The 24,267-nt window shown below is 47.4% G+C and overlaps 1 protein-coding gene across 2 annotated transcripts in view; it reads left to right on the top strand.

Moving 5' to 3' along the window:
• The window catches only part of adam19a (ADAM metallopeptidase domain 19a), a 144,707-nt gene that overhangs the window by 116,333 nt on the left and 4,107 nt on the right, over positions 1–24,267 (top strand). The window contains exons 16-22 of one of the 2 annotated variants that reach the window (XM_080519111.1): positions 155–359; positions 3,608–3,685; positions 12,037–12,145; positions 13,238–13,379; positions 16,226–16,322; positions 17,111–17,347; positions 23,581–23,786. In XM_080519111.1, the coding sequence (XP_080375237.1) occupies positions 155–359; positions 3,608–3,685; positions 12,037–12,145; positions 13,238–13,379; positions 16,226–16,322; positions 17,111–17,347; positions 23,581–23,786 (1,074 nt within the window). Of the gene's footprint in view, positions 1–154; positions 360–3,607; positions 3,686–12,036; positions 12,146–13,237; positions 13,380–16,225; positions 16,323–17,110; positions 17,363–23,580; positions 23,787–24,267 lie in introns of both variants that reach the window. The other variant, XM_080519110.1, reaches the window with a different exon arrangement.

Raw genomic sequence — 24,267 nt, 5'->3', positions numbered from 1 at the left:
ATCAGACTCTTACAATAGTGTTCAAAATTTATTTTTATAAATCACAGACCCAAAAATATATTTCAGCGTCTTACCTTCTGAAATTTCTTGTCAATTTGTGTCTGTACATATTTTGTGTGTGTGTGTGTGTGTGCGTGTGTGTGTGTGTGTGTAGTGACGCTATGTGTGGTAAGATCCAGTGTCTCAGCGCTGCGAAGAAGCCCAAAGGCACCAACGCCGTGTCCATCGACACCACCATCAAGACCAACGGGGTGGAGGTGAAGTGTCGGGGGACCTACGTGTACAGCACCCAGGACGGTCAGGGAGACCTGCCAGACCCCGGCCTCGTCGCCACCGGCACCAAGTGTGGCGAGGGCAAGGTACGTCCCTGTGTGTGTGTGTGTGTGTGTGTTCACTACCACTGCGACTGAAGGATTCTAGACATCGAGACATGGACACACATGGAAATACAACAGTGTAGACAAATCTGAAGTAAACATAGATCAGATCTGAATGCAGCTGTGAGTAGATGGTTGCGTACAGACAGTTGTTGATTTATCCAAGAGCATGAATCGAGAAAAGTGCCGCCTCGTGTTGTCAATCAAAGCAATGCCGACTCCAGGATCAAAGCAGAGCCTCGGTCATTGGATCTAAAAGGATCAAAGACGATCAAAGCTCAGTTTGTACTGAATGTAAAAAGTTTGTTTGGTTCAAAAGACCACAAATCTGAGCAAACTCTTTTAACCTTGAACGCAACTTTATTTGTTTTTAACAATGTCAATAATCATTCTTCACCTTGAATATATCAACCTTCAGTTTTACTTGTTTTCAAACCCCTTTTCAGCTATTTCTATTTCTCATCCTGAATGATTTTGAGTCATAAAAATGTCTTTCAGGTTTCTGACTTTACTTTTTCACGAGCTCAACTTAATGATCCAAGACCTTCTGTATGGACGCAAAAGGCCCTTTTCTCTCAAATGTGGTTCACATATTTGTCTAAATCTGTGTTAGTGATCAACATGCTGACTTGACGGCAGGATTGTTGCACTGCTGTCTCTTGGGCTCGTTGCAGTAAAAGAACATTGTAAATTGAAACTCAGAAAGTAGAGTACTTATAGTAGATCTGAAGTCATAATGAACCTCATTGAACCATTTTCAGAAAATGTTCTTTTCATAATGTTGCTGTAATAAAGGTGAATTTATTCGCTCTGACCTTGGGGTGAGCATGTTTTAAAACTGCCATAATTACCAAGGTGAGCTAGGTAAAGGGTCAGGTCAGGTTTAGACCCAACATGTTGTCTCTTCTCCTCTGACATCGTCTCTCTGCAGGACGTTGCAGTCCTGTTATTGTCCAGGTAGCATAAGAGCTCTGAACCAACAATTGTGCTCCTAGATGCTCTAAAAGCAGAGCAGATGTTGCCTGTGGAGAATTAATCTGGAGTCGTGGGATCCAGTCGGTCCCCTGCAGGAATGCAGATTCACCACAGTTCAGCTCTGAGACCTGCTTCTACCTGAGACCTGCTTCTACCTGAGACCTGCTTCTACCTGAGACCTGCTTCTACCTGAGACCTGCTTCTACCTGAGACCTGCTTCTACCTGAGACCTGCTTCTATCTGAGACATGCTTCTACCTGAGACCTGCTTCTACCTGAGACCTGCTTCTACCTGAGACCTGCTTCTACCTGAGACCTGCTTCTACCTGAGACCTGCTTCTACCTGAGACATGCTTCTACCTGAGACCTGCTTCTACCTGAGACCTGCTTCTACCTGAGACCTGCTTCTACCTGAGACCTGCTTCTACCTGATGTCAGCGGATCATCAGACACAGACACTTTTCAGTGTGAAGCTTTATTTACAACTCAACAATCAGTGTGTGCAGATGATGATCAGTAGCGTGTGGTGGTGTTTCAGTCAGGGCCAGCAGTAAGATAATACAACCCCCCACCTCCACCCTGCCACACAGTATGTCCTACTGTAAGACACTATGTGAATCCAAAGTAAGGCCACGACCATACATCAGTACTTCATCCACACCAACATGACAGATGATCAACAACCACAACACATCAAGACTGTGCAGCTTCACCATCACATCTCCTTCCAGGGTTTCCAACAGGTTTGCAGGGGGGGGGGGGGGGGGGGGGGGGGGTAAAAAGTAAAAAACAAAACAAACTAGCATCACCATCACTTGTAGATTAAATCCTCCTGCTGTAAAATGCTGACGAAGCCTTTGTTGGTCTGAGTTCACTCATCACTTCTGCTGTCGTCTTCTTCTTCTTCTACTCACCTGAAGCAGGTCCTCTATGTATCATGACCTTCATGTTCAATCAGCCTCCATCACTCCAGAGGAGCAGATAATAACAGTCATCACCTCCTGCCCATGAGCCCATGAGCCAATCAGTCAAGCTCATTTCAACGACCACACCCAGACCAGCACTAGAAACTCTGCTGGTCCTGAGGAGGTCCTTCAATAACACATCAACCTCTGATTGGCTGATGGTCCTGTCACTCAACATTTTAACCCAATAGCAGGTCCAGCTTCCATCAGAGGTTAGCGATGCTTTTCTCTGCATTCTGTCGTCTTCTGGATAAAGTTGCTAAAGTCACGAATTGATTCCAGACACAGGTTTCACAATCCCTTTTTAATGATCAAAAAAATGATAATAATAATATTTTTTGTGAGGGCCAGCAGTGCTCACCCTGCTGCCCCCGACTGCACACCACTGGTGATGAGTAAATAGAAATATGAATAAAGTCATGCAGGGGTCAGTTTTACTGTTTATTACCAACAGCAGAGTCTCATTGTCACATTTTCCACTTGATATGGGAAATAACCTAAAAGGGTTTCTTAAATAACTGCCTTCATGTAAAAAATGATCAAATCAACTAAACATGTATTCAACTCAGAGTTTACAAATGAAGTCATGTAAACTTCCTCAGCTTCTTTTGATTGGATATTATCATTGGAGCTCTGGTGAGACCTGTCAACATCAGAAGGACCAACGTTGGACCACTGCAGCTGGAAACCAGAACTATCAGCCAAACAGGACGAGAAGGAAATATGATCCTGACATCTCTTGTTGTCACTGAAAGAAACAACACAGTGACATGAAGCGACTCAGTGGCACCAAACCACAACGAGGCGTCCAGGAAATACACTCATGAAACATACCTTGTCTTAACCACGGAGCAGGTTCACTGTCAGGGCGGATGTATCGAGAAGTGAAACATCACCGACACACATGGAACCAATAATAACAATAATAATAATCGTGTTTTAAGAGGAAAGTTCTTTATGGAATAGACCCACTTGGGGGGGGGGGGGGGGCAGTCTGGCTCTCCAGGGCACTGGTGGAAGTCATGGGTCCTGCCAGGGAACCACGGTGGGGATAGAACCTGCAACCTCTGGTTCCCGTGACCTGGAGAAGAGACGGACAGAGGCTGAGGACAAGACTTGACCAGAACCAAGGTTCCAGTAGTGAAGATATGAGTGAGAGGAAGTAGAAGCAGGCCAGTTAGGTTCTGCATGAAAGTGTCCAAAGAATAGAACACAGGACAGAATGTGAAGGAGCAGAACCCCGAGGGAAGCAGAGAACCAGGATCCTCATCCTCTGCTTTCTTGACCACAGGTCTGCCGAGACCGCCGCTGCCGGAACGCCTCGTTCACCGAGCTGGAGGCCTGCATCACACGCTGCCACCGCAACGGGGTACACACACACACACACACACACACACACACACACACACACAATCCTTGGGAAAAGGTGGAGCTTTGAAACGGTTCAAAGACGGGGAAATGAGTGGAATTCAACAACTGCAGCAATGAAGTATGTATTGCCGGAGAACAAGCAGGCAGGTTTATGAGATGAGTGGTTGGCGGAGCAGCAGATGATGAGTCATGTATTGTGATGATCCGAAAACCTGCTTTGGCTAATTTGACCTCCAAAGATGTGATCCAGAGTGATCTAATGGTAGAACCTGACAGCATGGAACTAGATATTGAAATCTGAAAGCACTGAATGACGCAAATGTTGAAATCATGATAAAAGCTTTGAACTATCTCATATTGCTTTAGACCATTTTGATTTACCGTTTTGGTGGATTTCACTGACAAGTGATGAATAGCAGAATTTTGAATCAAGCAGAGACTTTTATTTTTTATTCAGACATCTGTATAATCGAGAATAACAATAGTCTAGAAGTAACAATTTCATGGATTCATTTTGCATTTCGTCACTCTGAATCAACACGTTCCTGATTTCAGAGGCATTTCAGGTGAAGATGTCCTGCAGACACTTTTAATGTGGGAGTTGGGGGACAAGTCTTGGTCCAAAGTGAGTCCCAGGCTCACAGAGGAGGTCAAAGTAAAACCATCCAGTGGTGCCAGATGTTCACATCATTTCTCTCACATGTTTTAGGACAAATGTAATAACGTATGTTTTGTCTGAGTTTAGAAGGAGAACATTACAGCTCATCCAGGCTTTTATGTCTTTTCAATTCAATTCAACTTTATTTCTATAACACCAAATACAACACAGTCCTTCCTTGGTGCTTTCAACAGAGAGAATAGAAAAACCCAACAGATCCACATGAGCAGCAGGTTTATTTGTGACTGTGGAAAGAAAAACTCTCTAACAGGAGAAACTTTGTAGAAACCAGAGTCAGAGGTGACGCCTTCTGCAAAGGCCATTCAGAGCCGATACTGCTATCTGTATCGGTGCAGGCCTGGTTACTCAGAGCCGATACTGCTATCTGTATCGGTGCAGGCCTGGTTTATCAGAGCCGATACTGCTATCTGTATCGGTGCAGGCCTGGTTACTCAGAGCCGATACTGCTATCTGTATCGGTGCAGGCCTGGTTTATCAGAGCCGATGCTGCTATCTGTATCGGTGCAGGCCTGGTTAATCAGAGCAGATACTGCTATCTGTATCGGTGCAGGCCTGGTTTATCAGAGCCGATACTGCTATCTGTATCGGTGCAGGCCTGGTTTATCAGAGCCAATACTGCTATCTGTATCGGTGCAGGCCTGGTTAATCAGAGCAGATACTGCTATCTGTATCGGTGCAGGCCTGGTTTATCAGAGCCGATACTGCTATCTGTATCAGTGCAGGCCTGGTTACTCAGAGCCGATACTGCTATCTGTATCGGTGCAGAACTGGTTGTGTCAGTGGACTGCTGCATGAAGGGCAGTTTGCAGCAGGTTAGAGGAGGTGAACAGTAAACTCTAGCTGGTGTGGTGAGAGAGAAGAGCCAGAGAACGTGCTGGAACGTTATGTTGTTCTGGCTTGTTTACAGCACACAGGAACACGTTTTCCTTTAATAAAGTGAGATACCGACTGAGGGATCAGCATGAAAAGCAGATGAGTTAACAGATGTGATGAAAACAATTCAGTTTTAGCACTGACTCATTGAACTATAGCAAAACAACAAAATAAACCATTTTAAAGGTGTTTTTTAATACATTCATTTCAAATCAGTTTGAATGAAAAAGTATTTTCGTGTCGAATCCTGAAATATGGATAATTCATCACCAAACCTCTAATTAATGTTGTGAATGGAGTTCTAACTCTAGTTGTGGGATGAGGAAGACGTTAGATAAGATGAATATATATTCCTAAAGCCTGGACGAGAAACTCAACCTTTGGATGGATGGATGGATTGATGGATGGATGATGGATGGATGGATTGATGGATGATGGATGATGGATTGATGGATGGATGGATGATGGATGGATGGATTGATGGATGGATGGATGATGGATTGATGGATGATGGATGGATGGATGGATGGATTGATGGATGGATGGATTGATGGATGGATGGATTGATGGATGGATGATGGATGGATGGATTGATGGATGGATGGATGATGGATTGATGGATTGATGGATGATGGATGGATGGATTGATGGATGGATGGATTGATGGATGGATGGATGATGGATTGATGGATGATGGATGGATGGATGATGGATTGATGGATGATGGATTGATGGATGATGGATGGATGATGGATTGATGGATTGATGGATGGATGGATGGATGATGGATTGATGGATGGATGGATGGATGATGGATGGATGGATGGATGGATGATGGATTGATGGATGATGGATTGATGGATGGATGATGGATTGATGGATGGATGATGGATGGATGGATGGATAGTTGGATGGATGATGGATGGATGGATGATGGATTGATGGATGGATGATGGATGGATGGATGGATAGTTGGATGGATGATGGATGGATGGATGATGGATTGATGGATGGATGGATGATGGATGGATAGTTGAATGGATGGATAGTTGGATGGATGATGGATGGATGGATGATGGATTGATGGATGGATGATGGATGGATAGTTGGATGGATGGATGATGGATGGATAGTTGAATGGATGTGTAATCCATAGTTCTCCCTTGATGCCAGACTAATGTGTGATGAGAAATGAAGTGTGTAACCTTTCATGTGGCCACTGTTTGTGTGAACGGGTTTGTTTGTGACACGTCAGCAGCTTCTTGTGTTTGAAGCCTTCGACAAAACTGTGAAGTCTTAAAAGACTGAAGTGTCTTTCAGCATCTCCTGCATATGAGGCTCAGGCTCCACCAAACACTGTTATTTGATGAGGATCTGATGAATTATGACAGAAGGTAAAAAACAAGAGGCAGATTTTCTCCTACTTTATTCCGTGCCTCTGTTTTTCTCTGGGTGTTGTTTCCTGCCGCCCGTCGCCTTCAGTTCCCTCCAGGGTGATGATCATGGTGGAGGAGGGTGGAGGTTCAGAATCTGCCATGTCCACAGTGTGCTCACACACCAACACACACATCTAACACTTCATAGAAGCGTTAGCTGGTCTTAACCTCCATTGAAGAAGCTCATAGTTTGATCAGGAACAGGTTCATTCCTATCGTGTGTCAAAGAGCTCTAATTGTTTTTTCACATCATTTTCTATGTGAACAATTAAAAAACATTTTATTCTTCAGCTGTGGCTGTTTCCACATTAAACTAAAGTTTTTTAGGATTTGCATAATTCACACATTTGCTACATTTATGTTGACTGTTCACTGCCCATTTCTGTGGTTAAAAGAGGAAAAACAAAATAAGTCTTGTCACGACAATGACAACAGAGCGTCGTCATGAGGGAGCGTGGGCGGCGGATTGAAGCAGTGTGGAAGATTCCAGAAGCTTTATTATCCCCCTGGGGCAATTTAAAACAGCACACACTGAGTAATTCATGGAAAAACAACCATAAAAAACACCATAAGCATTAAAAAAACATAAACTATTTTAAATGTTAAGCTTGGTTGAGCATTGAGAAGTGGTGAACTGTGAGTCACTGGCTGCAGCAGGAACTGTGACGTCACATGATGCAGCAGGGTGTCCAGTGCTGCTGCACTGTGGACGTTCTGCCACCGCCATGCACCGAGACGCCGGAGACACTGGGGCTGCAGACGGACCACCTCCTCGTCACTCACTGCTTCCAACCAGAGACACTGAGGACACAACACACTGAGACAAACAAATCCCTGTTCAAATATTTCATTTATATATTTAACAAGAGGAAAGGAGCCAGCTGAGGTGGAGCCAGCTGTTTCAGATGGACACCCTGGAGGGACTATGTCCCTCCGGTAGGAGGCCTCGGGGCAGACCTAGGACACCCTGGAGGGACTATGTCTCTCTGGTAGGAGGCCTCGGGGCAGACCTAGGACACTCTGGAGGGACTATGTCTCTCTGGTAGGAGGCCTCGGGGCAGACCTAGGACACCCTGGAGGGACTATGTCTCTCTGGTAGGAGGCCTCGGGGCAGACCTAGGACACCCTGGAGGGACTATGTCTCTCTGGTAGGAGGCCTCGGGGCAGACCTAGGACACCCTGGAGGGACCATGTCTCTCCGGTAGGAGGCCTCGGGGCAGACCTAGGACGCCCTGGAGGGACTATGTCCCTCTGGTAGGAGGCCTCGGGGCAGACCTAGGACACCCTGGAGGGACTATGTCTCTCTGGTAGGAGGCCTCGGGGCAGACCTAGGACACCCTGGAGGGACTATGTCTCTCTGGTAGGAGGCCTCGGGACAGACCTAGGACACCCTGGAGGGACTATGTCCCTCTGGTAGGAGGCCTCAGGACAGACCCAGGACACCCTGGAGGGACTATGTCCCTCTGGTAGGAGGCCTCAGGACAGACCCAGGACACCCTGGAGGGACTATGTCTCTCTATGGCCTGGGAACACCTTGGGGTGCCACCAGAAGAGCTGGAGGAAGAGTCTGGGCCACTCTGCTGGACTGCTGCCTCCAGGACCCGGCCTGGATAAGTGGTAGATGATGGATGGACGGACGGATAGTCAACAAACAAATAAAACTACTTTATCTGTCTCCAGTCCTACACGTCTCTTCCTCTCCGTCACTCTGACTCACTGGAGTTACAACCATGGAGGTGTTGGTGACCTGCAGTGACCTCTGGTGCTGGACCTCATGATGTCACTGTCCTCATGGTGTCACTGTCCTCATGATGTCACTGTCCTCATGATGTCACTGTCCTCATGGTGTCACTGTCCTCATGATGTCACTGTCCTCATGGTGTCACTGTCCTCATGATGTCACTGTCCTCATGATGTCACTGTCCTCATGATGTCACTGTCCTCATGGTGTCACTGTCCTCATTATGTCACTGTCCTCATGATGTCACTCTCCACCATGATGTTACTGTCCTCATGGTGTCACTGTCCTCATGATGTCACTGTCCTCATGGTGTCACTGTCCTCATGATGTCACTCTCCTCATGATGTCACTGTCCTCATGGTTTCACTGTCCTCATGGTGTCACTGTCCTCATGATGTCACTCTCCCCTATGATGTCACTCTCCTCATGATGTCACTGTCCTCATGGTGTCACTGTCCTCATGATGTCACTCTCCCCTATGATGTCACTCTCCTCATGATGTCACTGTCCTCATGGTTTCACTGTCCTCATGGTGTCACTGTCCTCATGGTTTCACTGTCCTCATGATGTCACTCTCCTCATGATGTCACTGTCCTCATGGTTTCACTGTCCTCATGATGCCACTGTCCTCATGATGTCACTCTCCCCTATGATGTCACTCTCCTCATGATGTCACTGTCCTCATGGTTTCACTGTCCTCATGATGCCACTGTCCTCATGATGTCACTCTCCCCTATGATGTCACTCTCCTCATGATGTCACTGTCCTCATGGTTTCACTGTCCTCATGATGCCACTGTCCTCATGATGTCACTCTCCTCATGATGTCACTCTCCCCTATGATGTCACTCTCCTCATGGTGTCACTGTCCTCATGATGTTTCTCTCCTCTGACCTCCACCTTCACATCAGATCTTCTCCTCCACCTCTACAGTTTCTCTCAATATTTCCAGCAGTGACGACGAGCTGATGATCACTTGTTGTTCTGCTCTGAGTGAAGTCACCACGGTGACACCAGATGACATCATCTCCTGACCTCCACCTCCTCCGTCACTATTTCTCTCTCCGTAAAATTCCTTTTCTTCATCTATTCTGTCAGGATTTACTGTGAATTACAAGTGATCAGCTGATTGACATGCAAAAATCCTCCTGCAGGGGTGGGGTAGTGGGGGTGGGGGTGGAGGGGTGGTGGGGGGTCCCGTCCCTGTGCGTTGGTAATGACGTGGAGCCGTCGGGTGGAGGTCACCTGTAATGAGGTGGAGTCATCGGGTGGAGGTCACATGTAATGAGGTGGAGCCATCGGGTGGAGGTCACCTGTAATGACGTGGAGCCATCGGGTGGAGGTCACCTGTAATGAGGTGGAGTCATCGGGTGGAGGTCACCTGTAATGAGGTGGAGCCGTCGGGTGGAGGTCACCTGTAATGAGGTGGAGCCATCGGGTGGAGGTCACCTGTAATGAGGTGGAGTCATCAGGTGGAGGTCACCTGTAATGAGGTGGAGCCATCGGGTGGAGGTCACCTGTAATGATGTGGAGCCATCAGGTGGAGGTCACCTGTAATGATGTGGAGCCATCGGGTGGAGGTCACCTGTAATGATGTGGAGCCATCAGGTGGAGGTCACCTGTAATGAGGTGGAGCCGTCGGGTGGAGGTCACCTGTAATGAGGTGGAGCCGTCGGGTGGAGGTCACCTGTAATGAGGTGGAGTCATCGGGTGGAGGTCACCTGTAATGAGGTGGAGCCGTCGGGTGGAGGTCACCTGTAATGACGTGGAGCCATCGGGTGGAGGTCACCTGTAATGACGTGGAGCCGTCGGGTGGAGGTCACTTGTAATGAGGTGGAGCCATCGGGTGGAGGTCCCCTGTAATGAGGTGGAGCCGTCGGGTGGAGGTCACCTGTAATGAGGTGGAGCCGTCGGGTGGAGGTCACCTGTAATGAGGTGGAGCCATCGGGTGGAGGTCACCTGTAATGAGGTGGAGCCGTCGGGTGGAGGTCACCTGTAATGACGTGGAGCCATCGGGTGGAGGTCACCTGTAATGAGGTGGAGCCGTCGGGTGGAGGTCACCTGTAATGAGGTGGAGCCGTCGGGTGGAGGTCACCTGTAATGAGGTGGAGCCGTCGGGTGGAGGTCACCTGTAATGAGGTGGAGCCGTCGGGTGGAGGTCCCCTGTAATGAGGTGGAGCCATCAGGTGGAGGTCACCTGTAATGAGGTGGAGCCATCGGGTGGAGGTCACCTGTAATGAGGTGGAGCCATCGGGTGGAGGTCACCTGTAATGAGGTGGAGCCATCAGGTGGAGGTCACCTGTAATGATGTGGAGCCATCAGGTGGAGGTCACCTGTAATGAGGTGGAGCCATCAGGTGGAGGTCACCTGTAATGAGGTGGAGCCATCAGGTGGAGGTCACCTGTAATGAGGTGGAGCCATCGGGTGGAGGTCACCTGTAATGAGGTGGAGCCATCAGGTGGAGGTCACCTGTAATGAGGTGGAGCCATCGGGTGGAGGTCACCTGTAATGAGGTGGAGCCATCAGGTGGAGGTCACCTGTAATGATGTGGAGCCATCAGGTGGAGGTCACCTGTAATGAGGTGGAGCCATCAGGTGGAGGTCACCTGTAATGAGGTGGAGCCGTCGGGTGGAGGTCACCTGTAATGAGGTGGAGCCATCGGGTGGAGGTCACCTGTAATGAGGTGGAGCCATCAGGTGGAGGTCACCTGTAATGAGGTGGAGCCGTCGGGTGGAGGTTTTCCACTTGGTAGGAACCTTCTGGGGTTCTCCAGGGTTCTCCAGGGTTCTCCAGGGTTCACCAGGGTTCTGAGCCCTGCTGTCAAAGCCAAGGCTTCTTGGTTCAGGACCAAGTCTCAGCCATGAAGCAGGAAGGACAGTCCTGCAGAGTCCAGAGTCCAGATCTTGGTCTACGTGAGACGGTCTGCAGCCTCCAGACTGGTTCCAGAGAGACTGCAGGCTCTTCTGCCACAGTCTCTGGTTCTAGATCCCCGCTGTTTGTCACTATGGAGGCCAGATACACACAGTTGTTCACAGCCTCTACAATGTTGGCCCTGCTCATACGTATTGTTTCTTGATGTGTTGTTCTTGCTCTGTATTGTTGTTTACTGCTACTGACCCTATTCCTGTTTGATCTCTCTGCTTTAAGTGCTGTGAAGATCATTATTGATCATTATTGATCATGAGGCCTGACGACTCTGGAAGCTGACAGGAGCTGAAATACTGCTGTGTACATGCAAATGCACGACTTCCCCCTGCAGATGTTCCAGTGGGAAACATCAGGCCAGAGGCTCCATTATGATCCACAACATGAAGGAACTACGGAGAAAACACACTTTACTGCTTTAGAGTATCAGTCTTAACATAAAACCAAGTGAAGATGTTGCTGGTGCATCAGGATGTTTAGACAAGAACTGAAAACGACGCTTAAGAATGCTTAAGGCTGCAAAATGTTCACTTTCTGACAAAACACGACTTTACACATAAGAGCATCAGTGAAAACTTTAAACTGACAATTTGATGTCAGAATGTGTTTTTTTATGTTCAAAGTAAATGAAATACTGTGGTGAATCCTAACAGCAAGTCACATGACTGATTCCTTGTTCCTGGTTTGTTGGTGCAGGTGTGTAACAGCAACCAGAACTGCCACTGCAGCGGGGGCTGGGCCCCCCCCTTCTGTGACAAACCAGGACTGGGGGGCAGCGTGGACAGTGGACCCGTCCAGTACGACAGTAAGGACGCTCACCAGTGTGTGTGTGTGTGTGTGTGTGTGTGTGTGTGTGTGTGTGTGTGTGTCTGTGTGTGTGAGTGTGTGTGTGTGAGAGAGACCTGTGTACACATACTGTATTCCTGCTCTTTACCTTATAAAGCATGTACATGGTTTCGGGTTATAATGTGGGATCCTTACTATATATATATATATATATATATATATATATATATATATAACACTGAATACTTGCACTTGAGGGCGAGGAAATGATGGAACACACTAGTGGTTTGCATTTGACTGAATTCGCCAAGTGTTTGTTTTGCACACGTATCTGTATTATTAATGAGTTGCTTTTCAAACTTCATGTTAAAGGATCAGATTACAGAGTTCTCACAGTTCTGCTCTTGAAATATTGAGTTGTATTGTTGTTCTGTGTGAAAACATTCCTCAGCATGATGTTATTGTGATATTGTGAGAAATTGTTTTCATCGTTATTTCCTGTGGCTTTAATAGTAAACCACGTTGGTCTTAAGACACGGTTCCCTTTTGGATTCTCTGCTAAACAAATATGCTCTTTGACAGTTCAAATCCATGATGATGTTGAACTGGTCAAACAGCAGTGGGATGTTATTATCATGCATTTACTACATTTTACAATTCTTTAGAATCAAAGATACAACAGAAGCAGAACTGGACTGTAACTCTACTTTCTTGGTTCCGTCACTGCGTTTAACTTCTTGTTCTTATTTACTTTTATTACAATTCATTAGAACAATTGGAGGTTAACACAATTATTTTGAAAACAGAAACATTTGTATTTCAATTTCCATCCAAGGTTTTGTTGATGACAAGCAAACTGACTCTTTCTGAATAATATGTGGCGTCAGACTCCTTCAGTACTCAGCAAGTTAACACTTAAGTTGAGTCATTTTAATAACAATTAATTAAGTCATTTCACAAGTAAAAGCTCTTGTTTTTCTGCAAAATTCACAACGAGTCTTAAGTCTCTGTGTGCTTTTTGATGTCCTTCTGTGTGTGTGTGTGTGTGTGTGTGTGTGTGTGTGTGTGTGTGTGTGTGTGTGTGTGTGTGTGTGTGTGTGTGTGTGTGCAGGTCAGGTGGGCCTGGTGGTGGGCCTGGTCTTTGGCTTCCTGGTCGTCCTCCCCTCAGCGCTGCTGCTCTTCTACTGCTACAGGATCAAGACGTCCTTCTTCCACCGCTGGCGCTCGCAGAGGCAGAAGAACCAGAACGTCCAGTATGAGTTCTTCACCTCAACGCCTCACTGCACACTTTCCTACCACTACTTTGCACACAGTGACGTCCACAGCACATCTCCCGCTGCATGGTGCCTACAGGTCAGGAGAAGTGTGCCGGTCCTTCTTCGCTCAGCTCTGCTTCACTCTGATACGTTGACGCTTCTGTCAGGGTTCGTGAACTCAACTGCACGGCAGACGAGATGCTCGGTTCGAAAGTGTTTTAATTTTCAAAAACACAGCAGAAGCAAAGTCAGGCAGTCCAAGATCAAAAACCAGAGCAGGCAATGGAGGAGGGAATCCAGGAGGCGAGGTCGGGCAGGCAGAAGGTCGAAAACACACGAAAGGCAACACGAGGGGAAAAGCCGGGTACCAATGGTGTGAGAACTCAGACGAACTCACAACTGGAGCTGGAAGGGAGGGAACTAAATACACACTAATGACAACGACAAACAGCTGTGATCAGGAGGAGGAAGCAGGAGTGCACAGGGGCGGAGCTAAGGGGAACACAGAGGCGGAGCTAAGGGGAACACAGGGGCGGTGCTAAGGGGAGCACAGGGGCGGAGCTAAGGGGAACACAGGGGCGGGGCTAAGGGGAACACAGGGGCGGTGCTAAGGGGAACACAGGGGCGGAGCTAAGGGGAACACAGGGGCGGAGCTAGGGGGAACACAGGGGCGGAGCTAAGGGGAGCACAGGGGTGGAGCTAGGGGGAACACAGGGGCGGGGCTAAGGGGAACACAGGGGCGGAGCTAAGGGGAACACAGGGGCGGTGCTAAGGGGAGCACAGGGGCGGAGCTAGAGGGAACACAGGGTCGGAGCTAAGGGGAACACAGGGGCGGAGCTAGAGGGAACACAGGGGCGGAGCTAGGGGGAACACAGGGGCGGAGCTAAGGGGAACACTGGAGGGAGGAGAGAAGGCAGGATCATGACAGTTCCTGTAATCAAGCCCTGGAAGAAATAAGGTGCTGCAGCACAAACAGCAGGCCAAAGGCAGCCATGTGATTTAAAATGAAGAAAAAACAAACTCAGCTCAATATGTTTACATTAACATGGATTGTGTTTGATTTCCTGCCGGACTCAGAAGTTATATTGCAAAACGACAAGAAGAACTCCTCTCCCAAACCCAGAACTCTGCACAGGATAGATGGATGAGGGATGGATGGATGAGGGATGGATGGATGAGGGATGGATGAGGGATGGTTTCAGTCACAGGGGGGAGTGATAGCAGTGCAGCAGCTCCACCTGCAGAAGGACGTGTCTTCCTCCACACTGGTGGAACACATCAGTTCCAAACCAGCAGATAAAGATGTTTGTAGCTCCTTTATAACAGAATGACATGAACAACATGTCTGTCCTCATATCTGTCCTCATGTCTGTCCTCGTGTGTGTCCTCATGTGTGTCCTCACGTCTGTCCTCACATCTGTCCTCATATGTGTCCTCACGTCTGTCCTCATGTGTGTCCTCATGTGTGTCCTCACGTCTGTTCTCATGTGTGTCCTCATGTCTGTCCTCATGTGTGTCCTCACGTCTGTCCTCATGTGTGTCCTCATGACTGTCCTCACGTGTGTCCTCATGTGTGTCCTCACGTGTGTCCTCACGTCTGTCCTCATGTGTGTCCTCACGTCTGTCCTCATGTGTGTCCTCATGACTGTCCTCATGTGTGTCCTCATGTCCGTCCTCATGACTGTCCTCATGTGTGTCCTCATGTGTGTCCTCACGTCTGTCCTCACATCTGTCCTCATATGTGTCCTCACGTCTGTCCTCATGTGTGTCCTCATGTGTGTCCTCACGTCTGTTCTCATGTGTGTCCTCACGTCTGTCCTCATGTGTGTCCTCACGTCTGTCCTCATGTGTGTCCTCATGACTGTCCTCGTGTGTGTCCTCATGTGTGTCCTCACGTCTGTCCTCACATCTGTCCTCATATGTGTCCTCACGTCTGTCCTCATGTGTGTCCTCATGTGTGTCCTCACGTCTGTTCTCATGTGTGTCCTCACGTCTGTCCTCATGTGTGTCCTCACGTCTGTCCTCATGTGTGTCCTCATGACTGTCCTCACGTGTGTCCTCATGTGTGTCCTCACGTGTGTCCTCACGTCTGTCCTCATGTGTGTCCTCACGTCTGTCCTCATGTGTGTCCTCATGACTGTCCTCATGTGTGTCCTCATGTCCGTCCTCATGACTGTCCTCATGTGTGTCCTCATGACTGTCCTCATGTGTGTCCTCATGTCCATCCTCATGACTGTCCTCATGTGTGTCCTCATGTTCATCCTCATGACTGTCCTCATGACTGTCCTCATGCGTGTCCTCACGTCTGTCCTCATGTGTGTCCTCATGTGTGTCCTCACATCTGTCCTCATGTGTGTCCTCACATCTGTCCTCATGTGTGTCCTCATGTGTGTCCTCACATCTGTCCTCATGTGTGTCCTCACATCTGTCCTCATGTGTGTCCTCATGTGTGTCCTCACATCTGTCCTCATGTGTGTCCTCACATCTGTCCTCATGTGTGTCCTCATGTGTGTCCTCACATCTGTCCTCATGTGTGTCCTCACATCTGTCCTCATGTGTGTCCTCACGTGTGTCCTCACATCTGTCCTCATGTGTGTCCTCACATCTGTCCTCATGTGTGTCCTCATGTGTGTCCTCACATCTGTCCTCATGTGTGTCCTCACATCTGTCCTCATGTGTGTCCTCATGTGTGTCCTCACATCTGTCCTCATGTGTGTCCTCACATCTGTCCTCATGTGTGTCCTCACGTCTGTCCTCATGTGTGTCCTCATGACTGTCCTCATGTGTGTCCTCATGTCCGTCCTCATGACTGTCCTCGTGACTGTCCTCCTGTGTGTCCTCAGGGCGAAGGCGTCAGACGATCAGGGCGTGAACGGCCACCTGAATCCAGCCTTCCACCTGAAGGTGGTTGGACAGAGCAGTAAAGCCAGCAGACAGAAGGTGAGGACGAGCAGCGTCTTCTTTGTGCTTCCATGAGACATAGAAATTGAAATTGAAAACAAATCATCATGAGGACGTTGCAAAAAGTGAGGAAGACGAATGTTTTGGGCCGAAACCGAAGGTATCACTGTGAATCCCTCCAATATGTCAGTGTTTGTGGTTGAAGTTTCTCATGTTTCTCCCAGTTTCTGCGGACACATTGTGGAATAAATACATAAATGGTTTGCAGTTATTGTAACATGATTACATTTGTGTACAAGCTCAGTTTCAGAGGAGTCATGAAGGAGTAATGGTGAAGGTTTTCTCTGAACAACGACAACGTTAAAATAAACAGAGGAACTTCAAAAGAATTCACCATGACTACCTGTTAAAAGCTCAAAGGTAAATTGTTGTTGCTGTCAGGATTGATTCAGACCAGTCTTGTTGACCTCCTCCAAAATGATACAACCATTATATCTGGAAATGACTGAGCAGTAAACATAAAAGTAGCAACATAATAAAAGAGTATTTGTTGTAAGAACTTCAATGAAACAACCTAAATCTAGTAAATTAAGAAGGTTCCTCGTCAGCCTTACATTTTATTCATGCTGATATTTGTGTTTATTTGTGTTTACATTGTGTTAAAGGTGTATTTGTAAGTCATTCGGCCTGCAGTGAGGTTGTGGTCTGGAAGCTTTGCTGATCACAATAACAGGATTCAGACTTTATCGTCCAATCAGCTTGAAGGAATCAGTCAGTCTGGAGTGTCGTTCTTGTGAGTCTGTTCTCTAGTCTGGGTTCTGTTCCAGGTTCCTCACACCACCAGAGAGGTTCTCCCTCTCAAGCCGAGCCCTGTGCAGAACGGGGCCCAGCCCGTCAACGTGGTCCGGCCTCTGAGACCTGTTCACGGTCCTCATGCTGCTGCTCATGGGCCCAAGTCGGTCTGGCCACCTGTGCCAACAAGCAAGAACCTGAAACCCGCAACACCATCCCCCCTAAACCCCCAGAGGCTCAGCCCGCCCCAGAAACCTTTGCCCCTCAACCCGGTACGACCCTCATCGGTAAGACCCCTGCAGACTTCTACAGACTCATACAGAACTCTATAGTTACCCTAGACCCCTACTGACCGCATTAGGCTTCTGCAGATTCCTACAGACCCTGACATACCCCTATAAACACTTATAGACCTCTACAGACCCTGACATACCCCTATAAACACTTATAGACCCCTACAGACCCTGCCATACCCCTATAAACACTTATAGACCACCCCTACAGACCCTGCCATACCCCTATAAACACTTATAGACCACCTCTACAGACCCTGACATACCCCTATAAACACTTATAGACCCCTACAGACCCTGACATACCCCTATAAACACTTATAGACCCCTACAGACCCTGCCATACCCCTATAAACACTTATAGACCACCTCTACAGACCCTGCCATACCCCTATAAACACTTATAGACCACCTCTACAGACCCTGCCATACCCCTATAAACACTTATAGACCCCTACAGACCCTGCCATACCCCTATAAACACTTATAGACCCCTACAGACCCTGCCATACCCCTATAAACACTTATAGACCACCTCTACAGACCCTGACATACCCCTATAAACACTTATAGACCCCTACAGACCCTGACATACCCCTATAAACACTTATAGACCCCTACAGACCCTGACATACCCCTATAAACACTTATAGACCACCTCTACAGACCCTGCCATACCCATATAAACACTTATAGACCCCTACAGACCCTGCCATACCCCTATAAACACTTATAGACCCCTACAGACCCTGCCATACCCCTATAAACACTTATAGACCACCCCTACAGACCCTGCCATACCCCTATAAACACTTATAGACCACCCCTACAGACCCTGACATACCCCTATAAACACTTATAGACCACCTCTACAGACCCTGACATACCCCTATAAACACTTATAGACCCCTACAGACCCTGACATACCCCTATAAACACTTATAGACCCCTACAGACCCTGCCATACCCCTATAAACACTTATAGACCCCTACAGACCCTGCCATACCCCTATAAACACTTATAGACCCCTACAGACCCTGCCATACCCCTATAAACACTTATAGACCACCTCTACAGACCCTGACATACTCCTATAAACACTTATAGACCCCTACAGACCCTGCCATACCCCTATAAACACTTATAGACCCCTACAGACCCTGACATACCCCTATAAACACTTATAGACCACCTCTACAGACCCTGACATACCCCTATAAACACTTATAGACCCCTACAGACCCTGACATACCCCTATAAACACTTATAGACCACCCCTACAGACCCTGCCATACCCCTATAAACACTTATAGACCACCCCTACAGACCCTGCCATACCCCTATAAACACTTATAGACCACCCCTACAGACCCTGACATACCCCTATAAACACTTATAGACCACCCATACAGACCCTGCCATACCCCTATAAACACTTATAGACCCCTACAGACCCTGCCATACCCCTATAAACACTTATAGACCACCTCTACAGACCCTGACATACCCCTATAAACACGTATAGACCCCTACAGACCCTGCCATACCCCTATAAACACTTATAGACCTCTACAGACCCTGCCATACCCCTATAAACACTTATAGACCACCCCTACAGACCCTGCCATACCCCTATAAACACTTATAGACCACCTCTACAGACCCTGACATACCCCTATAAACACTTATAGACCCCTACAGACCCTGCCATACCCCTATAAACACTTATAGACCTCTACAGACCCTGCCATACCCCTATAAACACTTATAGACCACCCCTACAGACCCTGCCATACCCCTATAAACACTTATAGACCACCTCTACAGACCCTGACATACCCCTATAAACACTTATAGACCCCTACAGACCCTGCCATACCCCTATAAACACTTATAGACCCCTACAGACCCTGACATACCCCTATAAACACTTATAGACCACCTCTACAGACCCTGACATACCCCTATAAACACTTATAGACCCCTACAGACCCTGACATACCCCTATAAACACTTATAGACCACCCCTACAGACCCTGCCATACCCCTATAAACACTTATAGACCACCCCTACAGACCCTGACATACCCCTATAAACACTTATAGACCCCGACAGACCCTGCCATACCCCTATAAACACTTATAGACCACCTCTACAGACCCTGCCATACCCCTATAAACACTTATAGACCACCCCTACAGACCCTGCCATACCCCTATAAACACTTATAGACCACCTCTACAGACCCTGACATACCCCTATAAACACTTATAGACCACCTCTACAGACCCTGACATACCCCTATAAACACTTATAGACCACCTCTACAGACCCTGCCATACCCCTATAGACACTTATAGACCCCTACAGACCCTGCCATAACCCTATAAACACTTATAGACCCCTACAGACCCTGCCATACCCCTATAAACACTTATAGACCACCCCTACAGACCCTGCCATACCCCTATAAACACTTATAGACCACCCCTACAGACCCTGACATACCCCTATAAACACTTATAGACCACCCATACAGACCCTGCCATACCCCTATAAACACTTATAGACCCCTACAGACCCTGCCATACCCCTATAAACACTTATAGACCACCTCTACAGACCCTGACATACCCCTATAAACACGTATAGACCCCTACAGACCCTGCCATACCCCTATAAACACTTATAGACCTCTACAGACCCTGCCATACCCCTATAAACACTTATAGACCACCCCTACAGACCCTGCCATACCCCTATAAACACTTATAGACCACCTCTACAGACCCTGACATACCCCTATAAACACTTATAGACCACTACAGACCTTGACATACCCCTATAAACACTTATAGACCTCCCTTACAGACCCTGCCATACCCCTATAAACACTTATAGACCCCTACAGACCCTGACATACCCCTATAAACACTTATAGACCACCTCTACAGACCCTGCCATACCCCTATAAACACTTATAGACCACCTCTACAGACCCTGACATACCCCTATAAACACTTATAGACCACCCCTACAGACCCTGCCATACCCCTATAAACACTTATAGACCACCCCTACAGACCCTGCCATACCCCTATAAACACTTATAGACCACCTCTACAGACCCTGACATACCCCTATAAACACTTATAGACCACCCCTACAGACCCTGCCATACCCCTATAAACACTTATAGACCCCTACAGACCCTGACATACCCCTATAAACACTTATAGACCACCTCTACAGACCCTGCCATACCCCTATAAACACTTATAGACCACCTCTACAGACCCTGACATACCCCTATAAACACTTATAGACCACCCCTACAGACCCTGACATACCCCTATAAACACTTATAGACCACCTCTATAGACCCTGACATACCCCTATAAACACTTATAGACCCCTACAGACCCTGCCATACCCCTATAAACACTTATAGACCACCCCTACAGACCCTGCCATACCCCTATAAACACTTATAGACCACCTCTACAGACCCTGACATACCCCTATAAACACTTATAGACCTCTACAGACCCTGCCATACCCCTATAAACACTTATAGACCACCTCTACAGACCCTGACATACCCCTATAAACACTTATAGACTACCTCTACAGACCCTGACATACCCCTATAAACACTTATAGACCACCTCTACAGACCCTGACATACCCCTATAAACACTTATAGACCACCTCTACAGACCCTGACATACCCCTATAAACACTTATAGACCACCACTACAGACCCTGCCATACCCCTATAAACACTTATAGACCACCACTACAGACCCTGCCATACCCCTATAAACACTTATAGACCACCTCTACAGACCCTGCCATACCCCTATAAACACTTATAGACCACCTCTACAGACCCTGACATACCCCTATAAACACTTATAGACCACCCCTACAGACCCTGCCATACCCCTATAAACACTTATAGACCCCTACAGACCCTGACATACCCCTATAAACACTTATAGACCACCACTACAGACCCTGCCATACCCCTATAAACACTTATAGACCACCTCTACAGACCCTGACATACCCCTATAAACACTTATAGACCACCTCTACAGACCCTGACATACCCCTATAAACACTTATAGACCACCCCTACAGACCCTGACATACCCCTATAAACACTTATAGACCACCTCTATAGACCCTGACATACCCCTATAAACACTTATAGACCACCTCTACAGACCCTGACATACCCCTATAAACACTTATAGACCACCTCTATAGACCCTGACATACCCCTATAAACACTTATAGACCCCTACAGACCCTGCCATACCCCTATAAACACTTATAGACCACCCCTACAGACCCTGCCATACCCCTATAAACACTTATAGACCACCTCTACAGACCCTGACATACCCCTATAAACACTTATAGACCTCTACAGACCCTGCCATACCCCTATAAACACTTATAGACCACCTCTACAGACCCTGACATACCGCTATAAACACTTATAGACCACCTCTACAGACCCTGCCATACCCCTATAAACACTTATAGACCCCTACAGACCCTGACATACCCCTATAAACACTTATAGACCCCTACAGACCCTGACATACCCCTATAAACACTTATAGACCACCTCTACAGACCCTGCCATACCTCTATAAACACTTATAGACCACTACAGACCCTGACATACCCCTATAAACACTTATAGACCTCTCCCTATAAACACTTATAGACCACCCCTACAGACCCTGCCATACCCCTATAAACACTTATAGACCCCTACAGACCCTGCCATACCCCTATAAACACTTATAGACCCCTACAGACCCTGACATACCCCTATAAACACTTATAGACCACCCCTACAGACCCTGCCATACCCCTATAAACACTTATAGACCACCTCTACAGACCCTGCCATACCCCTATAAACACTTATAGACCTCTACAGACCCTGACATACCCCTATAAACACTTATAGACCACCACTACAGACCCTGACATACCCCTATAAACACTTATAGACCACCTCTACAGACCCTGCCATACCCCTATAAACACTTATAGACCCCTACAGACCCTGCCATACCCCTATAAACACTTATAGACCACCTCTACAGACCCTGCCATACCCCTATAAACAATTATAGACCCCTACAGACCCTGCCATACCCCTATAAACACTTATAGACCACCCCTACAGACCCTGCCATACCCCTATAAACACTTATAGACCACCTCTACAGACCCTGACATACCCCTATAAACACTTATAGACCTCTACAGACCCTGACATACCCCTATAAACACTTATAGACCTCTACAGACCCTGCCATACCCCTATAAACACCTATAGACCACCTCTACAGACCCTGACATACCCCTATAAACACTTATAGACCCCTACAGACCCTGACATACCCCTATAAACACTTAAAGACCACCTCTACAGACCCTGACATACCCCTATAAACACCTATAGACCACCTCTACAGACCCTGACATACCCCTATAAACACTTATAGACCACCCCTACAGACCCTGACATACCCCTATAAACACTTATAGACCACCCCTATAGACCCTGCCATACCCCTATAAACACTTATAGACCACCTCTACAGACCCTGACATACCCCTATAAACACTTATAGACCACCTCTACAGACCCTGACATACCCCTATAAACACTTATAGACCTCTACAGACCCTGACATACCCCTATAAACACTTATAGACCACCTCTACAGACCCTGACATACCCCTATAAACACTTATAGACCCCTACAGACCCTGACATACCCCTATAAACACTTATAGACCCCTACAGACCCTGACATACCCCTATAAACACTTATAGACCTCTACAGACCCTGACATACCCCTATAAACACTTATAGACCACCTCTACAGACCCTGCCATACCCCTATAAACACTTATAGACCACCTCTACAGACCCTGCCATACCCCTATAAACACTTATAGACCACCTCTACAGACCCTGACATACCCCTATAAACACTTATAGACCACCTGAGCTCACATTCTGACTGTTGACTGAAAACAAGCTGAAGTTTACTGTGACTGCTTCTGTGCTCTTTTTACCTTTTTGTCGCATTTTTCTCATGTCATTCTTCCACTTTGAGGCTTGAAGGAACCATTTGCAGTTTCAAAAGTGTTCAAAATGTGTTTTCCAGTTGGCAGCAGGCTTGCAGTCCAGGTCGTCCCCCTTCGCCCCCCAGAGGCCCCTCCCCCTCAGCCCAGCCAGAGGACAACCACTCACTGTGAGCACAAGGACCACCGTGTCCAAGCCGTCCACAGGCCTGCTGGTCATGATGCCTCCGCCTGTAGGACCCAAACCCCAGGGAAAGGTCTCAGCCATCCCCCCTCTGAGGGTCCTCAGGTAGGCCCACAGCACGGACCTCCTCTGGTGGTTTCATGTCCATAAAAATAAAATGGATCAAGTGTTGGATGTGACAAATCTCTGTAGGTTGTGATTGAATGTGTCAATTAATGAGAGTAAATAGCATTTTATGTATGTAGCACCAAAGAAAACACCACCATTTCAATCATATTCAGGCACTTTTACAAAGAACAACCCAACAACACGAGTAAGCGTCGGTGAAAAGGTTATTTGAACAGGAAGAAGCCTTAGTAGAAGCAGGCCAAGGGAAAGGCAGCAGGGGTGCAGATTGTTTGATGTGGACCTCCAAGGATATGTGACGTCAAGAACAAGTCGCAGGCTCCTCCAGTGATACTGAAGATAGAGAGTCAGAAAAACACTTAAAGACCCAAGAAAGTACAGCACAGAAAAAAGATCTTTTAATAAAATCCACAAATACGTCACGAGGATCCGGCTGAAGAACGACTCGTCACGACCATGT

This window comes from Blennius ocellaris (assembly GCF_963422515.1).
Source record: "Blennius ocellaris genome assembly, chromosome: 23".
In the NCBI taxonomy this organism is placed as follows: Eukaryota; Metazoa; Chordata; class Actinopteri; order Blenniiformes; family Blenniidae; genus Blennius; species Blennius ocellaris.
Note: the sequence above shows the minus strand (reverse complement) of the source record. Positions and strands in the feature narration are given on the sequence as shown.